Raw genomic sequence first — 19,514 nt, 5'->3', positions numbered from 1 at the left:
TTTTTATTTTTTTAAAATATATTTTATTGATTCTTTACAGAGAGGAAGGGAGAGGGATAGAGAGTTAGAAACATTGATGAGAGAGAAACATCGATCAGCTGCCTCCTGCACGCCTCCTACTGGGGATGTGCCTGCAACCAAGGTACATGCCCTTGACTGGAATCGAACCTGAGACACTTCAGTCCGCAGGCCAATGCTCTATCCATTGAGCCAAACCGGTTAGGGCTCTTCTTGCACCTGTTTAGGGCCACCCACACAGCCACACTGTCCTTCTTTCCTGCAGCCTACTCTGCCCTCACTCTGCAGGGCCTGCTCCTTCCACAATGTGGAGCAGATGTTGCCAAGGCTCCAAGTCTGAGAACAACAAGGCCACAACAGCGCTCCAGACCGTAAACCTGTTTCCTCTGGCTCAGCCTTTAGCTGCAGGAAAGGGGGAACCCCGGCTCTGTTCTAGGACACGGCCCCTGCTCAGGATCATAGGTCAGTCAGTGGTTAAGAGTCAGACCCAGGTTGGCATCCCAACTCTGTTGCTATGCACAAGCTCTCTAACCTCTCTGAGCCTCCATCCACTGCTGTGAAATGAGGCAATGATACCAGGGCTGCAAATCAGGCCCCATGCACGTGTACGGCTGAACTGGTTGCTAAAACATCAAAATACTTCCCAATTGACTAGTAAATAGTTATTAGTAGCCCATGGGCCCTCTATCTCCCTAGCTTTTCTCCTATCTGCTCCCCTTGATCCACTTCCAAAGTGTCCCTCCTGGCAAAACAGAGTCATGCTAAGTCCTTTACCTAGCCCTAAGGCCAGGCATCAGGTAATGCCATGCCTGAAGATGGTGGTTAGATATTTTTAATATCACCCCTGGCAGAGGTCATCTCTGGGACTGAGTTGATGCAGGTAAAGGACTTGGCAGAGAGTCTGGTACATAGAGAAGTAGCTCAGTCAGTGCCAGCCGTTATTGTAGTAAACATCGAACGTAAAGAGCAGAGGCAGGATCAAGATCAGGGTCTCAGGTACTATGAGCAGGTGAAGATGAGTTATAACTGGCAGCTCAGAAACAGTCACAGGCCCCGAGATGATTCATGGGTGAGGCTGCATGGGTGGTCCTGCCTGGTTTAAAGAGTCAGAGCAGGACCAATATATCCTGCGTCACCAACTGCCCCTGCCTTCTTCCTTCCCCTGCTTACCTGGGAGTCCTGGGTCCCACGCGAAATTCCAAGGCCAGGGTGGGGTTGACAGGAGAAGCCACACACAGCACTCGGGTCAGGAGCACGTCTCCCTGTGTTCGCTGCTACCAGCTCCACTGCCACTGCTGGAATCCCAGGCCTTGTTGGCTGAGACAGAGCAGCTGCTCCCAGGAGCCTGGACTGTGCTTTTCTAATGCCTTGGAGAATCAGAGAGAGTATTCCAAGCCAAGGTCCCTTCCCATAAGAACTTGAAGGCAGTATATGTACTGGCTAGGATTGTAAGCTCGGGAGCCAGACTACTTGGGCTCCAATCCCAGCTCTGCCCTCGCTGGTTTGGCTCAGTGGAGAGAGTGTCAGCCTGCAGACTGAAGGATCCTGAGTTCGATTCTGGTCAAGGGCACATGCCCGGATTGCTGGCTAGGTCCCCAGCAGGGGGTGTGCAGGAGGCAGCCAATCAGTGATTCTCTCTCATCATTGATGTTTCTATCTCTCTCCTCCCTTCCTCTTTGAAATCAATTATATATATATATATATATATAATAATTTTATTTTATTTTTTACAGAGAGAAAGGGAGAGGAATAGAGAGCTAGAAACATCAATGAGAGAGAAACATAGATCAGCTGCCTCCTGCACACCTCCTACTGGGGATGTGCCTGCAACCAAGGTACATGCCTTTGACCAGAATTGAACCTGGGACCCTTCAGTACACAGGCTGACACTCTATCCACTGAGCCAAACTGGTTAGGGCAATAAAAGTATATTTAAACAAAATCCCAGCTATGAGTTTTACTAGCTATGTGAACTTGGGCTAGTCACTTAACTCCTTTGAGCCTCAATTTCCTCATCTGTCAAATGGGAGTAATAATAGTATCTGCTTCACAGAGTTCTTAAGAGGAAAAAATTAAATAGTATGTATAAAGTGTTAGGATAACTCCTGACACAAAGGACACTCTCGATTATGTTAGTTATGGTTAAGGAGCTCACTAGTGTAGTGGAGCACTCAGATTCATGCCCACACAATTCTGTTTAGGGCGGCAGTCTTTCTCCACCTTGCTAGTTGAAACTCTTTTCCTGCTCCTCAGGGACTCCTGGGCCAGTTTGCACATTTTACAGACTGGGAGGCCCAGAGAGAGAGAAGTATCTTGCCCAAGGTCATGTGTGGTGGGTCACTGGCAAAGAGTGGGACCCAAGGAGTTTCAGATACCACTTTCAGCATCCCCTGCTGCCTCTCCCACTTCCTTAGGCCTTGGGGTATGGCTGTCTGTGAGCAGGGTCGAGTTCTGGCCACCTCTAGGGTCCCCAGAGCCCAGAGCAGAGAGGTGCTCACCTGTCCCTGGGGAGTCACCAGACAAACCCCAAATGGCCAGGAGGGCAGGGACACGCCTGCTAACGGGAGCCCCAGCTAGGGCTCTGTTGCTGCCTGGGACTCAGAGAGAAGACAGCCTGCAGCCAGAATGGGTACAGCAAAACGTGATCAAGGAGGAATGGGAGAGGGAGAGGGAGAGGGAGAGGGAGAGGGAGAGGGAGATCACCACTGGTTGCTCCCCAGTGAGCCTGGACTGGGAGTTTCCGGGACCAGCCAGAGAAGCTTTCCCTCCACTCTTGGCCTGCAGCTCTTCAACCCCCCTATCGTCCCCCGCCCCGCGCTCCCCGCAGCTCTATAGCATCCCCGCTCCCATTGGACCAATCCCCAGACGCCTCGCCCCACTTGTGACAGATGCCTAGAAATCCCTTCCCCGCACGTGGCCCAGCTGGAGGCTATCTGCTCCCCATTCGCCCCCGATTTAGGAAAAAAGGGTTCTTTCCCACAGCCTTGGATCGGGAGTTCTCAGCCGCCAGTGCAGTTAGGGCGGCCCGGCCAGGCTTAGGGGAGACCCCCAAGTGCTGGGAAGAGGTGTTCCTGGGCCCTTGAAACCTTCCAGACCCGCTCAGTATAAACCGCCTTGGGCTTGTGTCAACATCCGAGGCTGGAGACTGGCGGCGGCTGGGGACCGGCTCCGACTACGGGACGGGAAGACGGGAGGGTGGGGCATGGAGGGGGGTCTTTGGGCTAGAAAGAGGGATCCTTTGGGGGAAGATTCCCGAGAGGGGTCCGTAAGAATAAGGAAGGCTGTCTGGGCAGGGCTTGGGATTCGGGAGCCCACGGCCAGGGGCGGCGAGAGGTGGGGTACTTGGCCATTTGGACTGTGTTCTCCGCGCCCACCGCCCTCCGTCCTGTCCCACCGCGCGAGGGGAGAGTGCGTGCTGCAGGGGTGATGCCAAGGCCTGAGCTGCGGACCGCCATCTCTCTCTCCCCTTCCCCACTCCGCCCCGTGGCGCCTTCCTCCAGGTCCGGGTGGGCTCCGGAGGGGGTCCCATACTGTGACTCAGCCCCTCTTCCAGCCCACCCCCGCTGAGGCCCCGGAAGGGAAGGTTTAGAAACTCGGCTGTGGCTCTCCCGTTTCCACAGCAACCGTGCGGTTGTTTTTGCGAATCCACTTCAATCGTCCACACTTTTCACCCCAGATCGTGGCCCGGGGTCTGAGCCTCGGGGCGCGGTGCAGATGGGGTGCAGCCCTCCCCCTTCCTCGCGGCTCCCAGGAAGGTCCGCGCGCGCGGGCGGGCGGGGTGCGCTCCTGCGGCCGGGCCTCGCTGGCCGCCGGGTCCCCACCTGAAGCCGCGCCTGCCACTCCGCCCCAGCGGAGCCAATCACGCCAAACCTGCGCCGGGTGAGGTGGGGCTTATGCAAATCGTGTCGCCTCCGAGAGACACCAGTGATACCGGAGCTGGGAGGCGGCTTCAGCGCGGATCTTGGGGAACCTGGCCGCCAACCCACGAGCCAATCTCGATCCCCGAGTCCAGCTGAGGCTCGGAGCCATCCGGCGACCCGGCGAGCGGCCCCAGGTAACGCGGGCGGGGCTGGGCGGAGCTGGGCGGAGGCCCTTGTCCCCTCCCCCTCCACTCTCCATTCCCAGTCTCGTTTCCTGCCCTCTCTGGTTCATTTCCCTGGCCGCAGGTTCTGCCATAGGCGGCAGCATCTGGTGGGGGGGGCGGGGGGGGGTGCCCCCCACCCAAGTCCAGGCCCCATGGATCCCAGGAAGGGAGGCAGAGCTGCTTCCTTATTCGCAGTTCAGGTAAAAACAACCACTGCTCTGGCCCCCAACACACACACACACACACACACACACACACACACACACACGCATACCTGGGGGTGCAGTGTTGTTGGCACCAGAGGAGGCACCAGTCAACCTCCCTCCTTTGGAGATAGATAGTCCACCCAGTCCCATGGCAACCGCCCACCTCCATAGATAACCTCGATCCGTATCACCCAGCCCCACCAGCAGCTCAGCCCCCTCCCCAAAACACCCAGCCTCCCTCCCCCTTTCTCTTGACAACACTTTCAACAGTGCCTCCTCACCAAGGTCTCAGAACTGGCGGAGGCCCCATGTTTGGTCTTTTCATCCTGGTTGGAGGCTGAACCAGGGACTCCAATCCCCAGCAGACCACCCCTACCTACCTGTCAGTCACTGCAACCAAGGTCCCAGCCTCCTCCATTCCCCTCACCCCTTACAGCCGAAGCACCAAGTCCTCTCCTTCTTCCTCTCAAATATCTGTCGAATTTGTACCCTCCCTGGCCTCCTGGCACCCACTCCCTCCCTCTGAGTCCTGTCTTCCTGCCGCTCTGCAGGGACTGTGCCAAAGCTCCATGTGGACTGTGTCGCTCCTTTCCCTAAGGTGACCTGAGCCTGGAGGGCAGGAGAGCTGGTTCAGATCTTGTCTGACTCAGTGCTGTCTGACTTTGGCCAAGTCCCTTCCCTCGCTGATCCTTTGTGAAATGGGGAAGGGGTCAGGACCGAGGGTGGACTGAATGAGAGGATCTTGAATGGCCACCCAACAGTGACGCACTCTGGTTCTATGGCTGATTAGGAGAAAACAGGACCCTTCCCCTCTCTCCCTGAACCATGGAGGTGTTTTTAGAGAGGAGGCCTGGAGGGGAGGGGTTAGTCCTCAGAGAAGGGACATTGCTTCTTACCAAGGCCTAGGTCAAGGTGACCCCCTCACCAGGCCTGGGCCCCCTTTCTGCTGTTGGGAGTCCCTCCTAGACCAGCAGCCTACATGCATGGACAGCTCCAAGGTAGAGGTGGTCCGCAGGGCCCATCCTTTGTTTATCATGCCCTGCCTCTCAGTAACAAGGAGAGAGAGAAGCTGCTGCTTCTATGGCTGCTGCTTGGAGAAGAGCAAATGAAGGAGAGGAAAGAGAGAAAAATCTCCTGACCAGGGAGCTGTTGTCACCATGGCAACCGTCTCAGCACCAGTTTCTCTGAAGCTGGGTGAGGGTGTGGGATTATTGCATCCCTCAGTCCCTCCCACCCTACTGCCACCTTCCCATCTGAAGCCCACAACCCTGAGCCCTGCCCTCTGGAAGAAGCTTCTGGGCACAGGGAGCAGCAGCTTTGTGCATGGCCCTGTGCCAGCTCCTTTGCAGCTGGAGGGCCGCCCGCAAGAGGTAAAGCAGAGGAGCCTGCGCACGCAGCAGGGCTACAGCACCAACAGAACGAGGCCCAGTGCATTCTGGCCTTTGCCTTGCTGCTGATGGGCTCTACTTTACCTCGGGTGAACCCTTCCTATCGTCAGGTCTGGCTTCCATCGTCTCTGAAGTTGGTGCAATGGCAGAACACAGATAAAATAGCCCGAGGCCATTCTTCAGAGGAAGAAGTGGGTTCTGCCCGTCTCATGTAACCCACCAAGGAGCATTCACTGAACATCGCTGGGTTCCAGGCACCACCCCCAGGTCTCCGCAGGGTGGTTAGGTGCAGCCACAGAGGAACAGAGCGAGAATTCCGTGTGGGGCAGCTACAAGGGGGCAAACTCAGGGACAAAGGGAAAAGCACTTCTCTCACTCTCTGAGCCTCTCCACAGTGGACTGGGAGCGGGTAAGCTCTTTGCCATTGAGCAAAAAGGCCTGGAGAACGTTTTTCTGGCCCAGGCAAGGGTTTAATGCAAAGGCTTCTCCTAAATCAGGCTCCATCCTAGAATTCTAGAGCACCAGGGGAGGCTCAGAGAGCTCTGAGGTCTACATACTTGTGGGGCTCAACTCCCCAGCCTCACAGGGTCTACTCATGCCCCCATGCTGCCCTCATGCTGCTGATTGTCCACTGTCCCAGTGCGGGGAGGCTGATCATAAGGAAGTGGGCTGCAGCCAGGCCTACAGACAGATTATAGCTGCGTGAGTCCAGGAGAGAAGGATATTAGGGGAGAGGAAAACAGCTAAGCCATAGGTGGGGTAGGTTCTGGCTGTAAGAAGCTTGGTTTGAAAGGAGTATATAGTTGTGAGGGAAGGAGCTGGAGGTGAGGCTAGACAGGTGGGCACCTTGGCACCAGATTCTAGAGGATTCTGGAGTTTGAGGGGACATGTAGGCATGACCCCCTCTAGCCTATATTGCACTTCTGGGCAAAATCAGAGAAGACATTCCCTCGGAGGAGAGGAATCAGAAGAAAGGCTCTTCCCCTGAGGCAGTTGAGCCCACAGGCATGGCTTGCCTCGAAGTGCCCCAGCTGGCTCTCAGCCCCCTTGGCTGTGCCCCTGGCCCTGACTGAGGGGAGAGAAAGGACATAATGAAGTTTCCAGGAGCACTTCAAAAGAAGGAACAATAGCCCAACCAGTGTGGCTCAGTGGTTGAGTGTCAATCTATGAACCAGGAGGTTCTGGTTTGATTCCCAGTCAGGGCACATGCCCAGGTTGCGGTCTCAATCCCCAGTGGGGGCTGTGTAGGAGGCAGCCAATCAGTGATTCTCTCTTATCGTTGATATTTCTATCTCTTTCTCCCTCTCCCTTCCTGTCTGAAATCAATAAAAACTTTTTTTTTTAAAAAAAAAAGAAGGAACAATAGGATTTAGTGGCAAGTTGGACCTAGGGCAAAAGGAGAAGGGAAAACTAAAGATAACTAAGATGGCATTTCCCCCCTGGGACAAGGGAAGGAAGGAGTGATGGAGAGAGGACAGCACAGGTTGAAGATGTACTGGGTTAGAGGTGCTGGTGGGCTACTCCAAAGGGTGTCAGATACTGTGACCTGGAGCTCAGTAAGATGGTTCCACTGAGGCTAAGAGGGAGATCAGAGCTATGGTTTTTCCCAAAAGGCGGGTAGGAGTGGAGAAGGCTTGTATTGTTTAAGAGTAGCCATGATTTGGAGGGAGTGGTTCAGGCAGTAGCATGGATTCAGCTTAGGTGCTCATCTGAGCTCTTCCACTGACCTGCTGTGTCACTCAAGTTCGTTTTCTCCTCTCTCTGGGTTTTCACTAACATAAGGGGATGATCTTAAAGGGCACTGCCAGTTTTGACCTACCAATCTAAAAGCAATAGAGGGAATAAGGATAAAGGAGCTGAAGACATAGTCCTTGGTGGGCCTGGGACCAAATGGGGGCCAAGAACAGGCATGGCCCAGGAGACACAGAATTGTGGGAGGGAGGAGAAAAGGGGCAGACGGTGAGAGCACACAGACACTATGACACACAGACAGACAGACAGTGCTCTCTGACAGACTTGCAATCTCATACATTAACATGCTCCCACCCACACCCTGCACCTGATGCAGACACATCCACAGGAGACAGCGGAGGAGGCTCTGCCTCCCCCATCAGACACTTCCACCTCTGGGTTCTCTAGCTTCCTTGACGATACCCTGAGTCTTCAATGTACTTGGGACTTGAGGAGGGGGCAGCTGGGCTAGGAGCCTACCTCCTTCTGCCCATGGTGTTCCAGAAGTGTCCTTGCCTCTTGCCCCAGTGCAACTGTTCTGAACCTCACAATTCCAGGTTTCTGCAGGTGGCCTGCACCCCCTCCATGGCTTCTCCTGAGGGAATACCGGATTTCTCATCCTCTGAGGGTGGTAGGTAGGGGAGGATGTAGCCACCCCAACTGCTCTTGATCTTCCTCATGGCCCATGGGAGGAATCTGAGGCCCAGAGATATCTTGTAACTAACTGGAGGTCAGGCAGCAAAGGAGGGGTCATGGAACAGACCAACCTCTGTTGTTTGTGGTGCTCTCAGCAGGAAAGCTAGAAGCCACACTGGCCTGGGGTGGGCTGTGAAAGGGGCATTCCTTTTTCCGGCCGAGGGCTTCCTTTCCTAGAGTATCTTCATGGCAGGCTACACCGCCCCCCCCCCCCCCCATTGGATTCTGGTGCCCTTCCAGACTCCAAGCAGGTCCAAGTCACCTCCCAGGCCATGTCCTGGGAAACTCAAGCTCTGGAGGGACATTCCTCCCATGGAGTTCCGACAGGAGTGTTCCTCCAGGGCCCCGTGGGGCATCACTGTGACCACGCTTCCTGGAGAGGGTTGCACCCTGCTCTGCAAACACTTCTTCTGGCACAGGCTACCCGAGGGGCTCACGTTCCAGCCGAGGACTGACTCTTCATCTGCCCCAAACTTGCTTCTCAGCAACACCATCTCCATCCACTCAAACGCAAATCTGAACATCTGCCTAAACTCCTCCGTCCCCCTCACATCCATTCAGTTCCCAAGTCCTGCCAGTGCCCACTCCTGGCAGTTCTCAGTCCATCCCCATCTCTTCACATTCCTTACCCTGGTGTCATCATCTCTCATCTGAACTATGCAGCAGGCCCCTCTCTGCTCTCCATACCTTCCCTGACCCAGGTCACCTTGCACACTGTAACCAAAGGAAAAATTCTGAAACACATTCCTTCTCCCTGGGTTCCCAGCACTTAGTTCAGGACTTGCCATACTGTAAGCATTCTGTAAGAGTTGTGGAAGGAATGCTATCTTCCTAGCTCTTGCTTTAAAACCCCTCCAGATAAAGGCTGAACTTCTTGACATGGATTGAAGGCCCTTTATAATCAGCTGCTACCTACCTCTTTGACCTAATTATGAGTTACTGAAAGTTGGCTTGTGTCTACTTCATCCCCATGTCTAGCACAGGGCCTAGCACACAACCAGCCTCAATAAATGCTCAGGGAATGAACTAACTAACTAACTAACTAACTAACTAACGAAAAGCAGAATCTACAGGGTCATCAGTGCTACTAGCTAGGACTTGTATTTGTACAGAAGAAAGAGGGAGAGAAGCTTCCTGCTGGGGTGGCCTGGAAGGCTGGAAGAAGTTGGGAGGTGGTGTCAGGGGGACATAGGAGGAGCCTGCCTCCGGTCCCTGGTAGGAGAGGAGCCTGCAGAAGCAGGTAGGGCTGAGTGTGGAAGCTCTGAATAGCAAGGAGAGAATTAAGACTCGATTCTATGGGTGTGGGGAGCTATGGAAGGTGTAAACAGGAGAAGAGAGGATGAAGATTGTGGCATGCAGCACCTGTCAGTGAAAAGGAGGGGAGCGGAGACCTGAAAGGCTAGAAATCCTGGAAACCTGCAGCCAGTTTTTTGGGGGAGGGGCGGAGAGGGGCGGTAGGAGCGCCTATGGGAAGGGACGGGGTGAAGGATAGAGCCCAGGTGTAGGAAGATGGGGCTTGTTGAGGGCGGTGGTGAGAGGAGGGATACCCCACCAGCTGTGGAAGGAAGGATCCTGGCTGTGGAAATGTGGGTCTGTTATGGGAGGGAGCTGTCGTAGAGACAAGGACCCCTGTTTTACGGGGACTTGGAGGACCGCTGCTTGCGCCTGTCCCCCAGGCCCCGCCATGGGGAAGACCAACAGCAAGCTGGCCCCAGAGGTGCTGGAGGACCTGGTTCAGAACACCGAGTTCAGCGAGCAGGAGCTGAAGCAGTGGTACAAGGGCTTCCTGAAGGACTGCCCCAGCGGCATCCTCAACCTGGAGGAGTTCCAGCAGCTCTACATCAAGGTGGGGGGCCCGGGGGCGTGTGGGGGGGCGGGCCGGACGGAGGCCAGGCAGTCGCGGCGCCCCAACTCCCTCCCGGCGTTCCCTCCTCAGTTCTTCCCCTACGGCGATGCCTCCAAGTTTGCTCAGCACGCTTTCCGCACCTTCGACAAGAACGGCGACGGCACCATCGACTTTCGGGAGTTCATCTGCGCCCTTTCGGTCACTTCCCGCGGCAGCTTCGAGCAGAAACTCAACTGGGCCTTCGAGATGTACGACCTGGACGGCGACGGGCGCATCACGCGCTTGGAGATGCTGGAGATCATCGAGGTGCGCTGGGGCGGACCCGAGAGGCGGGGGTGTGCTGGGGTGGCGCGCCCCCTGTCTCCGCTGCCAGGCCCGTCTCTGGCACCGCCCTCTCCAGCCAGCTCCTCGGGCCTCAGGAGCGTCCTCGCTGCACCCACCTCTCCTCCCACCCCGCTTCCCAGGACCCCTAGCATGGGTTGGGGGCGTGGGGTTGGATAGGCCTTGTGCTAAGTCCTTTACCCAACAACCCTAGAGGGTAGGTACTATCAGAAACCCCATTTTACAGATGAGCAAGTGGTGGTTCATGATCCAAATCCAGGGAGTCTGACTCCAGAGCCTAAGTTCTTTTAGCTCGTTGTTCTTTCAACAAATGTGTGTTGAATGCCTGTCATGTGCCAGGCGCTGCTCAGAGTTCCTGCTTTCAGGGGAAGCGAGGAGACTAGTTAGGAGACTTCTGCAGCAGCCCAGGCAGGATCGGATGGAAGTGACAGCCATGGAGGAACAGTCAGTGGAGGTGGTTGGATATGGGATTTATTAATACTGCAAAATTAGGGCTGACGAGATTCACTGAAGGATTGGATGTGGGTATGAGAGAAGGAGAGTCAAGAATAGTGTCAAGGTTTTTGAACAACTAGAAGAATGAATTTGCTATTTCCTGAGACAGGAAATGAATGCCTGGGGAGGAGCAGGCTGAAAGTGAAGAGTTGGGTTTTAGACATGTTAGTGTGAGATGCTCACTAAATATCCAGTCTTAACGATCATACATCACATCACCTTCCAGCATCCTCACCATTTCCCAAGGTTCTCCCTGCCCACTCCCAAACCCCCTTCACTCACCCCCAATCCTCCTGCCCCCTGTTCCTCACCAGGCTATCTACAAGATGGTGGGCACCGTGATCATGATGCGCATGAACCAGGATGGGCTCACGCCCCAGCAGCGTGTGGACAAGATCTTCAAGAAGATGGACCAGGATAAGGATGACCAGATTACTCTGGAGGAGTTCAAGGAGGCGGCCAAGAGTGACCCATCCATTGTGCTGCTGCTGCAGTGTGACATGCAGAAGTAGAGAGCAAAGGCTGGTGAGGGGCAGGGCCACCTCCCAACCCCATGATCTCTCTGGCTGGCCCTTCCCTAGGGGGAGAGGTACTCTAAGCCTCACTCTCTGGCCCACCCACCCCTCTGCCCAAGCCCTTGCTCCCCTCAATCAAGATCTTTGGGGGACCACTTCACCCTGGGAAAGAGAGATCTTCAGGTATCCTGTGGTCTAGGCCCACCTCCAGTCTTGGCCCAGAACTAACATCCACTGGGCAAAGGGGAGTTAGCTTTTGCCCCTACAGGCAGGGTTAAGGAGGGAGGCTGGGGTTCTGCTTTGAAAGTCCGTTCTTCCTGGGATTATATTTTATCAGATGTGATTCCACACACCCCAGTTAAAGGGCCAAATCGGGTCAGTCCTTTATTAAGGACCCAGATCCCTTAAAGGTGGTCTCTGCCCTGTTCCCTCCACTCTCCCTGGCCCTTTTGGCTCCTGTCTTTGGAGCGTTCATTCAGCCCTTTCTTCAGCTAACAGTTATTGAGCACCTGTTCAAGGTCAGGCACCTCCCGGTGCTAAGGATGTGGTCGTCTACAAGACACATTCTGTGCCCTTCGGAAGCTCACACAGTGAGGCAGACTTCCAGAGGTCAGAGACGTTGAACACAGCTGAGCACAGGGTGGGTAAGGCTGGTTAGTTAGAGAGGAACTATTAAATCTTTCCACTCCGTTCTATGCAGAGCTGCAGAAAGATAAATGAAGTGTTTGGAAGTCTAGGAACCATGTACGTGGAAGTTTTAAGAAAAGTTGAAATTTATGCAATACCTATATTTTTAGTACCCTTCAAAGGAGCTAAAGTAATTTTATTAGTTTAGGGTATTAAAACATACTTTATATTACTTGATTTCTTATAAAATAATCAAATGAGTACAGAAATGCTCATTTTCATGGGGAAAAAGAGCTGAGAGAAAAAAAAGAGGGAAATACCACCAAACTCACCAGGAAACACTTTTTCTTATCAAGCTAAATCCTGAGCTGTTGCCATCAGCAGCTTCTTCTGCTTCCTTTTCACTGATCTTTTTCAATTCAGTGAGCAACTCTGTTGTACACTTACTCTGGACAGGTGCTGTCTTCAGAAACAGAAAAACAAGGTTCGCTGGGAGTGAGGCTGTGTATTTCCCACATCCTGGTAGTTCCTTTCTGGATTTGGTCTAGTTTCAAGGACGGGCTTGTTCTTTCGCTGCCACAGAAGTGGAAGGAGCTAGGAGAGGAGGCCCACCTGGCCACTGTTTAGGCGCCAGGCTGCATTTACGGACCAAATGCCTAAAAATGTGCTGGGCATGCTCCATTTGAAAAGCTTGTTCTAACCCCAAATGCTAAATCGGGCAGGCAGTTCGTCATCTTCCAAGTGCACTGGCTTTGCTTTCCAATGTCGGCTTTCCGATTTTGGATCCATGAGCTACACAGCTGCATGCTTTGACTGCTAGAAAATTCATCTCGCTTCTTTAAGTCTTTCACTTTACTCTCTCCTATACTTGTGATCAGAAATTAGCTTTCATGTGCGGTGACAGTTGATTTCCTCTTGAACTGCTGGTGGAAACAGTCTCGTATACAGGTGCTATCAGCCCAGGGTGGGGACAGGGGATGGTTGCTGAGTTGGGGGTGCAGGTTGTATCTGCAGGGAAGCAGGGAAGCTTGTCTTTTACTTCTGAGTGTTCACCTGTCCTCTCTCTCTGCAGGAGGAAGCTCTTGGGGATGCGGGCCGTTGGTCCAAAACTCTACTGGACCTTCCTACTTGCTGCTCTTGGAGGTAGCAAGGCCACTGGGTTGCCACCTCTTTCTATCCTGCCTATGACCTGCCTATTACCAAGGCTAGGGAATTCACATCCTCAGGCAGTAACCAGTAGGCTTTTATCCAGTAATGCCTCAAAGGATGTTCCATTGCTCTCAGGAGCTGGCCATTAGGTGTATCTTGTGCTGTCAGTCAGCACCCCAGATACTCAATAGCCTGGCTCAGCTGACACTTCCAATGGAAGGCTTTTTACCAAGTGGGGTTCCCATCCCCCAAAGGCTGAATCTAACGCAACTCCCAATCACACAGAACTTCATGGCTTTCAAAGGCTTGCCATCTACCCCATCTTATTCTACGCTCACAGCCTAGGGAAATGGGGATTTCATTTCCCATTTCCTTTCTCCAGACTTGGAGACCGAGGCACAGAGAAGGGGAGTCGCTTGTGCAAACGCACAGTCAGGAGGTGGCACAGTGCCAAGACTTGAACCCAAGACTCTAAGCAGGTTCTTCCCTTCAGAGTCTCTCCCCTACTCATTTATTTGACTCTGAGTTGTACAGAGGTTGACTGTGGGGCAAGCTAAGTTAGTTTGGTCTTTTACAAGCTTCCTGCTAAGAGGTTCCTGGAGCTGTGGTCTTCCAAAAAGAAACAGGAGCTTGGTTGAAGCCCCCACATTTTCGAGCATCTTGTTTTCTGTTCTGGGCAGCTCTGCTAACAAATCAGTGCTGTCCTAGGAGGCCTCTGACTCAGAACCCTGGAAGCATCTTGCACTGTCTCTAGCATCAACTTCCTCCCTAAGAGAACTGTTTTTGTTTTCCCCCAGCTGGTAGGCAAGTCCTACCTGTGAGGGCATGTTTGATCACTCCAAGCTTTTGGACACATATCCCTGGCTGGTATTTGCTGGTGAGGCCAAAGACCCAGCAGTGTTGAATACATAATGCCAGGCCAGGGACCGGGATCACCATCTTGCTAATGGGAAGAGCCACAGACAGGCCAGGCCTTGCTCCCACATGCTCCTGATGTCCCAAGGACGCTGCTTGGGAGCTCCTGTGGTAGAGCACTGGCCCTGCTGTGAGAAGAGAGGCAGTCCTCCCATCTCTGCCCCAGCTGAGAGGGACTTGTCACAGAGCACAAGGTTAGCAGAGATCGAAGTATGACTCACATAGACTCAAAAATATACAGACAGTTAAAACATTGATATAGCCAGACTCTCCTTTGAAGTTCTGTATCTTCTTGCAGCAACTCCGAATTGCACGATTCCAAATCTATCTTCTAACTGTATTCTGTCCTCATTCAATCTTTGGTCCAATTGATGAGCGCCTTCTTATCTCTAAAAATCATCAACAAGGGCTACTTCAGATGGCCACTCCAGTCCTTTGAGCTATAGTCAGGATTCCATAACCTACCTTAAATCGAAAATTAAGGAAAAGGAAGCCCATAAGCAAAGGAACTTTATCTTTTCCTGACAATGGCAGAGTCCCTAGAGGTAGAAATGCATTTTGCTAGAGAGAGAGAGAGAAGAGAGAGAGAGAGAGAGAGAGAGAGGAGGGGAGAATACCTGGGGTTTCTAGGCAAGGTAGTAAGCTGACACTGTAAATTTTTATGCAAAAATTTACTAAAGCAGCAAATATTTCCTGAAGACCCACCCTGGGTGAGGCTTTGTGCTGACTTTAGAGATCACTGTGGGGGCAAGAAGATATTTTCTACATATTTTATTCATCAGTTTTGAAAAAAAATTCAAATCCTGCAATTGAGAAGTCTCAGAAAAATATGGGATTTTTCTCTCTGAGATTTTTCAGGGTTTTCTTGTCCCTTTGCCAGAGTGTGGGGGCAGGACCAGGCCTCCCAGGGTGTCTGGCCCTTCCTGCTTGGTGGAGGCTCTGGGAGTGTTGAGGCCTGGGGCAGGCGGGGGGGATGGGTGGCGCAGGGGTGCTCCCAACTCATTCACCACTCTGGCCCTGTCCCCTCTGGATGTGCTGCTCCTGGCTGCGCCCACAGTGACTGCCCTCACTGTTCAAACCCTGTGCTGTGGTGTGTGTGTATTTTTTCACTGACAGTGAATAAAAGGTGTGACGGTGTCAAGGGTTCCTGCTCTTCTCTAAGCTGGGATAGGGCTGGGGTGAGGGGAAGGGGGAGCGCACACCGTGGGAGTACCTCAGCAACTCCTTAGGACTGAGGTCCTTATTCCAGCAAGGACCCGGTTACATGAAACAGAGACCCACTTGATAGTTCAAAGAAAGGAGTGAGCAGATTACAAGGGACCCTAAAGATGGAAGATCAAGAATGACCGGGCCTTCATGAACTAGAACTAAGAATGGGCCTCTCTCTTTGCTCTGGGCCTCACAGGCTCTTATCCCCTTGGCAATATTTGCATCTTTTTCTTGGTTTCTCTCCAGACCTCCTGGGTTTCCCTACACAAAGTGGCTGCATCCTAACTCTGTATCAAGACTCATCCGAGATGACAATGCCCCTCTGTGTCTCTTAGTTCCAGTTCTCAAGCAAAAGAATCTGATTGGTTCAGCTTAGCTTTTGGTGGGACCCCTTGGTCCAATCACCTATGGCCAGACCAGGTGCTGATATGTGGGGTCTTCAGGCAGAGCAGTTCCCCCGAGAAGGAAGCTGGTGGCAACAGATAGTGGGGCTTAGCTTCTCCCTCTGCCCAGTGGAAGGCATCACTAAAGCCCAAATGAGCAGAGAGTGGGCAGTGGGGAGAGAGGCTATGAGCCAGGATTACAATGGTCCATGTGGTGCACTATGTACTAATTAGGAAGAGGGATCCTCTCTGAGTGGAAGCATCCCTATAAGTATGTAGCCAGACCATGGTGGCACCTTCGGGCTAATTAGGAAAATATACCCCTTCTTCTGAACAAACACAGCCTTGTCGTGCCATATGCACAGTTGACACGTGGAGGGTGGGCAGAGGTTGAGTAGAGCATAACTTGTTTGTTACACCATTCACAGGAGCCCCTGCCCAAAGCCCCGAGACCCCCTACACTGACCCAGATGTGGGAAGGATTGGGGATGGGAGTTGGTGGTGAACTGTTCCTCTCAGAAGACCCCTCAATAGTCAGAGAGGCTCTGTTCCCTGCCTGGGGTTGGGGACAGTGGCAGCTGCTGGTGCCTGCTTCCTTCTGAAATGCTCAGTTGCTTTTACAAGGGCTTTCTCAAGGACGCTTGGAGGGGGCCAGCTGCCTTGGCAGGAAGCAATTAGGACGGAGGAAGGAGGCTGACCTGGCCTCAGGGCAACCATGAACCTAAGGAGGTGACTCAGAAGTCTGAGAGCTGGGGCTGCCATTCCTGGCTGAAGCCACATTGGGGGGATGGGGAGTCCTGTCTCCTTCCTGTCTAGGCGTGCATAGGCCCTGGATTACCATCTCCTTAAAGCTTCCCCTAAACCCTCATCATCTCTAGCCCAGGTGAGTCCACCTCCTGCTCTCAGGCTTGCTCTCTGCACCATCTGCCTGCCCCAAAGAAACCAGAGTGATCTCCCTAAAGCACACATCTGACCATGTCAACTCCTCAGAAGTCTCCCCCCTGCCCTCAGTATCAACCTCCCGCAAGGCCCTGCATGATCTTTCACCTGCTGACTTCAAAAGCCTGTTCTTCCTCCCTCTCCCCCTCCTGCACCCTGCATTTGAGGCCCCTTGAATTGCCCCCCATTTCCCTAAGGGATCGCTTAGGCTTCTGCACCTGTACACAAGCTATTGTCCCTCTCCCTCTCAATGCTCTCCTCCGTGAAGCCCTCCCAAACCTCAAACAGTTGGCCCCTCACGTGTACACAGTTCATCATGCGATTCCCTGTCAGCTGAGCTGGGCAAACGCGTAAAGGAGATTGCGTTAGTTGAGGCTTTGGGTTGCAAATGAACAAAATCAAAGAAGCTCAAGCAAAAAGAGAGGCTTAGTGGCTCATGTAATTGGGAAGTTCAGGCTCTGCTGGATCCAGAGGCTCAACATTGTACCTTCTCTCCCACCCCGCTTCTGCTTTTTTCTCTCTGGGACCTCATTGTCCTCTCCAGCTGGGCATCCCCCATGATCTTTCACCTGCCTCAGAGAAAGGAGGGTTCCCAGATCACATTGCCCCAGAGAAGAAAGAGCCAAGTCTCCAAGCACCCATATATAAGAGTATGGCAGAGTGACTCAGCTGGGCCACATGCTCATCCTTCGTTTAAACACTGTGTCCAAGAAAATAGGGCTCTACAGTTGGTCAGGCCCGGGCCACATGCCTATTCCTATGACCAGGGAGGCAGGGAGGCAGGGCCAGTTACTAGAAGAAGAAGGTGGGAAAGGTTGCTAGTAAAAACAAACAAACAATAACAAAAAAAAAAAAACACCACCCACTGGTGTGGCTCAGAGGTTGAGCATCCACTTAGGAACCAAGATGTCACCTGTTCGATTCCTGGTCAGGGCACATGCCTGCCTGGGTTGTGGGCTTGATCCCTAGTAGGGGACGTGCAGGAAGCAGCAGAATGTCTCTATTTCTCCATCCCTCTCCCTTCCTCTCTCTCTCTAAAAATCAATAAAAACATATTTTAAAAAACCCACAAACCAATAGCCACCAGCTTTTTAGGGAGGCATTTGTTGAAGTGAGGTGGAGAATATGAACGTTTAGAGATGGGCACTTTAGCCAGAGCCTCAACTGGGACTTGGGAAACTGCCAGGACCAGAGGTGGCTCCTCTTTTGTAGGGTCCCTCCTCCCTTCTGCACATCTTCTTCCATCTTTATCTGCTGACCGCTCCTTCTGCTCACAGCGCACTAAGGCTCATCCAGGTCTCTTGGAAGCCAACTGCATTTCACAGCATCCTCAGCTTCCACTCTTGACTTTCCAGGCCCTGTTTCCCAATTCCAAATTCTTGAAAAAGAGGAATCTGGCCCAGATCAACTTTTCAACCCAGGCCACACAGGTCAAAGTTCACTGGACAGCATGGGGATGGCTCACCTTTGGGTCAGGTGCTCACTCCCACCCAAGTAACCACCTGTATGATCTCCTAAGTGATTTCTTCCTCCTCCTCCTCCTCCGCCTCTTCCTCCTCCTCCTCCTTCATGAGGCACCTGAGAATAATTGACCCCTTCCTAGAGTTTCATTATTTATTGTTGTGTGACAAGCCACCCCAAAACTTAGGGCTTAAAACAACAACAATTTATTTTTCTTATGACTCTGTGGGCTCAACTGGGAGGTTTTCCTGCTTCATGGCTGGGGCCACTCATCCAGCAGCATCCCGCTGGAGCTGAGCTGGAGCTAAAACAGCTCGGATGGCCCACTCATTTGTCTGGCAACTGATGCTGACAGTCTCGGGGGAAACTACTGTTCTCCACTGCCTACTTATCCTCCAGGCCTCTCTGCCTCACCTTGTGGACTTTCCGCAGGACAGTCCAGACCTTTACCTAGTAGCTGGCTCCTAAGAGGGCAAACTGGAACCTGCAAGGCCTCTGAAGGCTTAAGCTTGGGAACTGTATAACATCACGTCTACAGCATAATATCAGTCAAAGCAAGACCCCGGGTCAACTCAGATTCAGCCCCACCTCTGGATGGGAGAAATGTCAAAGTCACATTGCCAAAGGGCAGGCAGGCTGGGAGAGACTTTGGCCTCATCTCTGGAAACACTCTACCAAGCCTTGAGTAGGGCAAGTGAAACCATACTTCCCTACCCCTAAAACTTTGTATTGTTATTATGTCCCCTTTCCTCCCACACACAGTTTGGTTAGTTCCTCCCAGGATGGCAGAGTCTGTCCAGGTCCCTCCACTCTGTACCCCGTCCCAGGCAGACGCCCTCCGGGCCAAGCCAGTATTTTTTCCTGCTGCTTCCACCCACCTGTGCACACTTCTAGGCTCGCCATGAAACTCCAGGATGGTGGTTCAGGAGTCTTTGATTCCAACGCTCGTCTTCCACCCACCCTCCATCCAGGCACTTGATTGTCCTTAACTGATCAACCCAAGCTTGGTAGGTGGGGCCTGGGAGTGCGCGCCCCCTGCCGGCTATTGAGGACCCAACAAGAACTCGGGTCTTGAGAGAGAATCCCTGGGAGTCTCTCAGATCTGGGCCGCCCCGAAGGCAGGGAGCCTGGTCCCCACGCAGACAAGGGCCCTTCTGCCCTGGTGGGAAGAGCTGCCGGGCTGGGTCTGCCCCTGTGCGCCCGGCTGGAAGCGGGCTCCCGCTGGTAGACGGAGCTGTCCATCCACTCCCTCCCCCCTCTCCGCGGAATGGACTCGGGTTCGAGGGAAGGGAACGCCGCTCAGGGGGCCCCGGGGTCCTTGCAGCGACGGGGGAGACCAGGTTAGCTTGGGGGCGGGGGACAGCCAGCTTTTCATTTTTTTCTTTGGGATTCATCATCCTGGGAAATAAGTTGTCAGCCCCCCCCTCCCTCCCCAATCCCAAATCCGCAAGCCCCGCTTCAGGCCCCCTTCACCTGAGAGCCGGAGAGGCCAGCCCCCCACCCGCACCCC

The 19,514-nt window shown here is 53.3% G+C and overlaps 1 protein-coding gene across 2 annotated transcripts; it reads left to right on the top strand.

Annotated features, from left to right (window-relative positions):
* Positions 1 to 9,801: 9,801 nt before the first annotated feature.
* HPCAL4 (hippocalcin like 4) lies at positions 9,802 to 11,318 on the top strand. 2 transcript variants are annotated; one of them, XM_008151174.3, is made up of 3 exons: positions 9,802 to 9,969; positions 10,060 to 10,275; positions 11,121 to 11,318. In XM_008151174.3, the coding sequence occupies exons 1-3, from the start codon at positions 9,808 to 9,810 to the stop codon at positions 11,316 to 11,318; spliced, it is 576 nt and encodes a 191-aa protein (XP_008149396.1). In that variant the 5' UTR covers positions 9,802 to 9,807. The 2 variants fall into 2 exon arrangements, with proteins under 2 accessions (XP_008149396.1, XP_054577165.1); XM_054721190.1 differs by lacking the exon at positions 10,060 to 10,275 and having other exon boundaries at positions 9,808 to 9,969.
* The last annotated feature ends 8,196 nt before the right edge of the window (positions 11,319 to 19,514 follow it).

This window comes from Eptesicus fuscus, chromosome 9 (genome assembly GCF_027574615.1).
Source record: "Eptesicus fuscus isolate TK198812 chromosome 9, DD_ASM_mEF_20220401, whole genome shotgun sequence".
NCBI classification, from domain to species: Eukaryota; Metazoa; Chordata; class Mammalia; order Chiroptera; family Vespertilionidae; genus Eptesicus; species Eptesicus fuscus.
Note: the sequence above shows the minus strand (reverse complement) of the source record. Positions and strands in the feature narration are given on the sequence as shown.

Bases quoted from the DNA above. Each gene is read 5' to 3' on its own strand.
- HPCAL4 (XM_008151174.3), top strand. From the start codon at position 9,808: ATGGGGAAGACCAACAGCAAGCTGGCCCCAGAGGTGCTGGAGGACCTG. The intron at 9,970-10,059 runs GTGGGGGGCCCG...TTCCCTCCTCAG, and splicing joins TCCAGCAGCTCTACATCAAG to TTCTTCCCCTACGGCGATGC. The intron at 10,276-11,120 runs GTGCGCTGGGGC...GTTCCTCACCAG, and splicing joins AGATGCTGGAGATCATCGAG to GCTATCTACAAGATGGTGGG.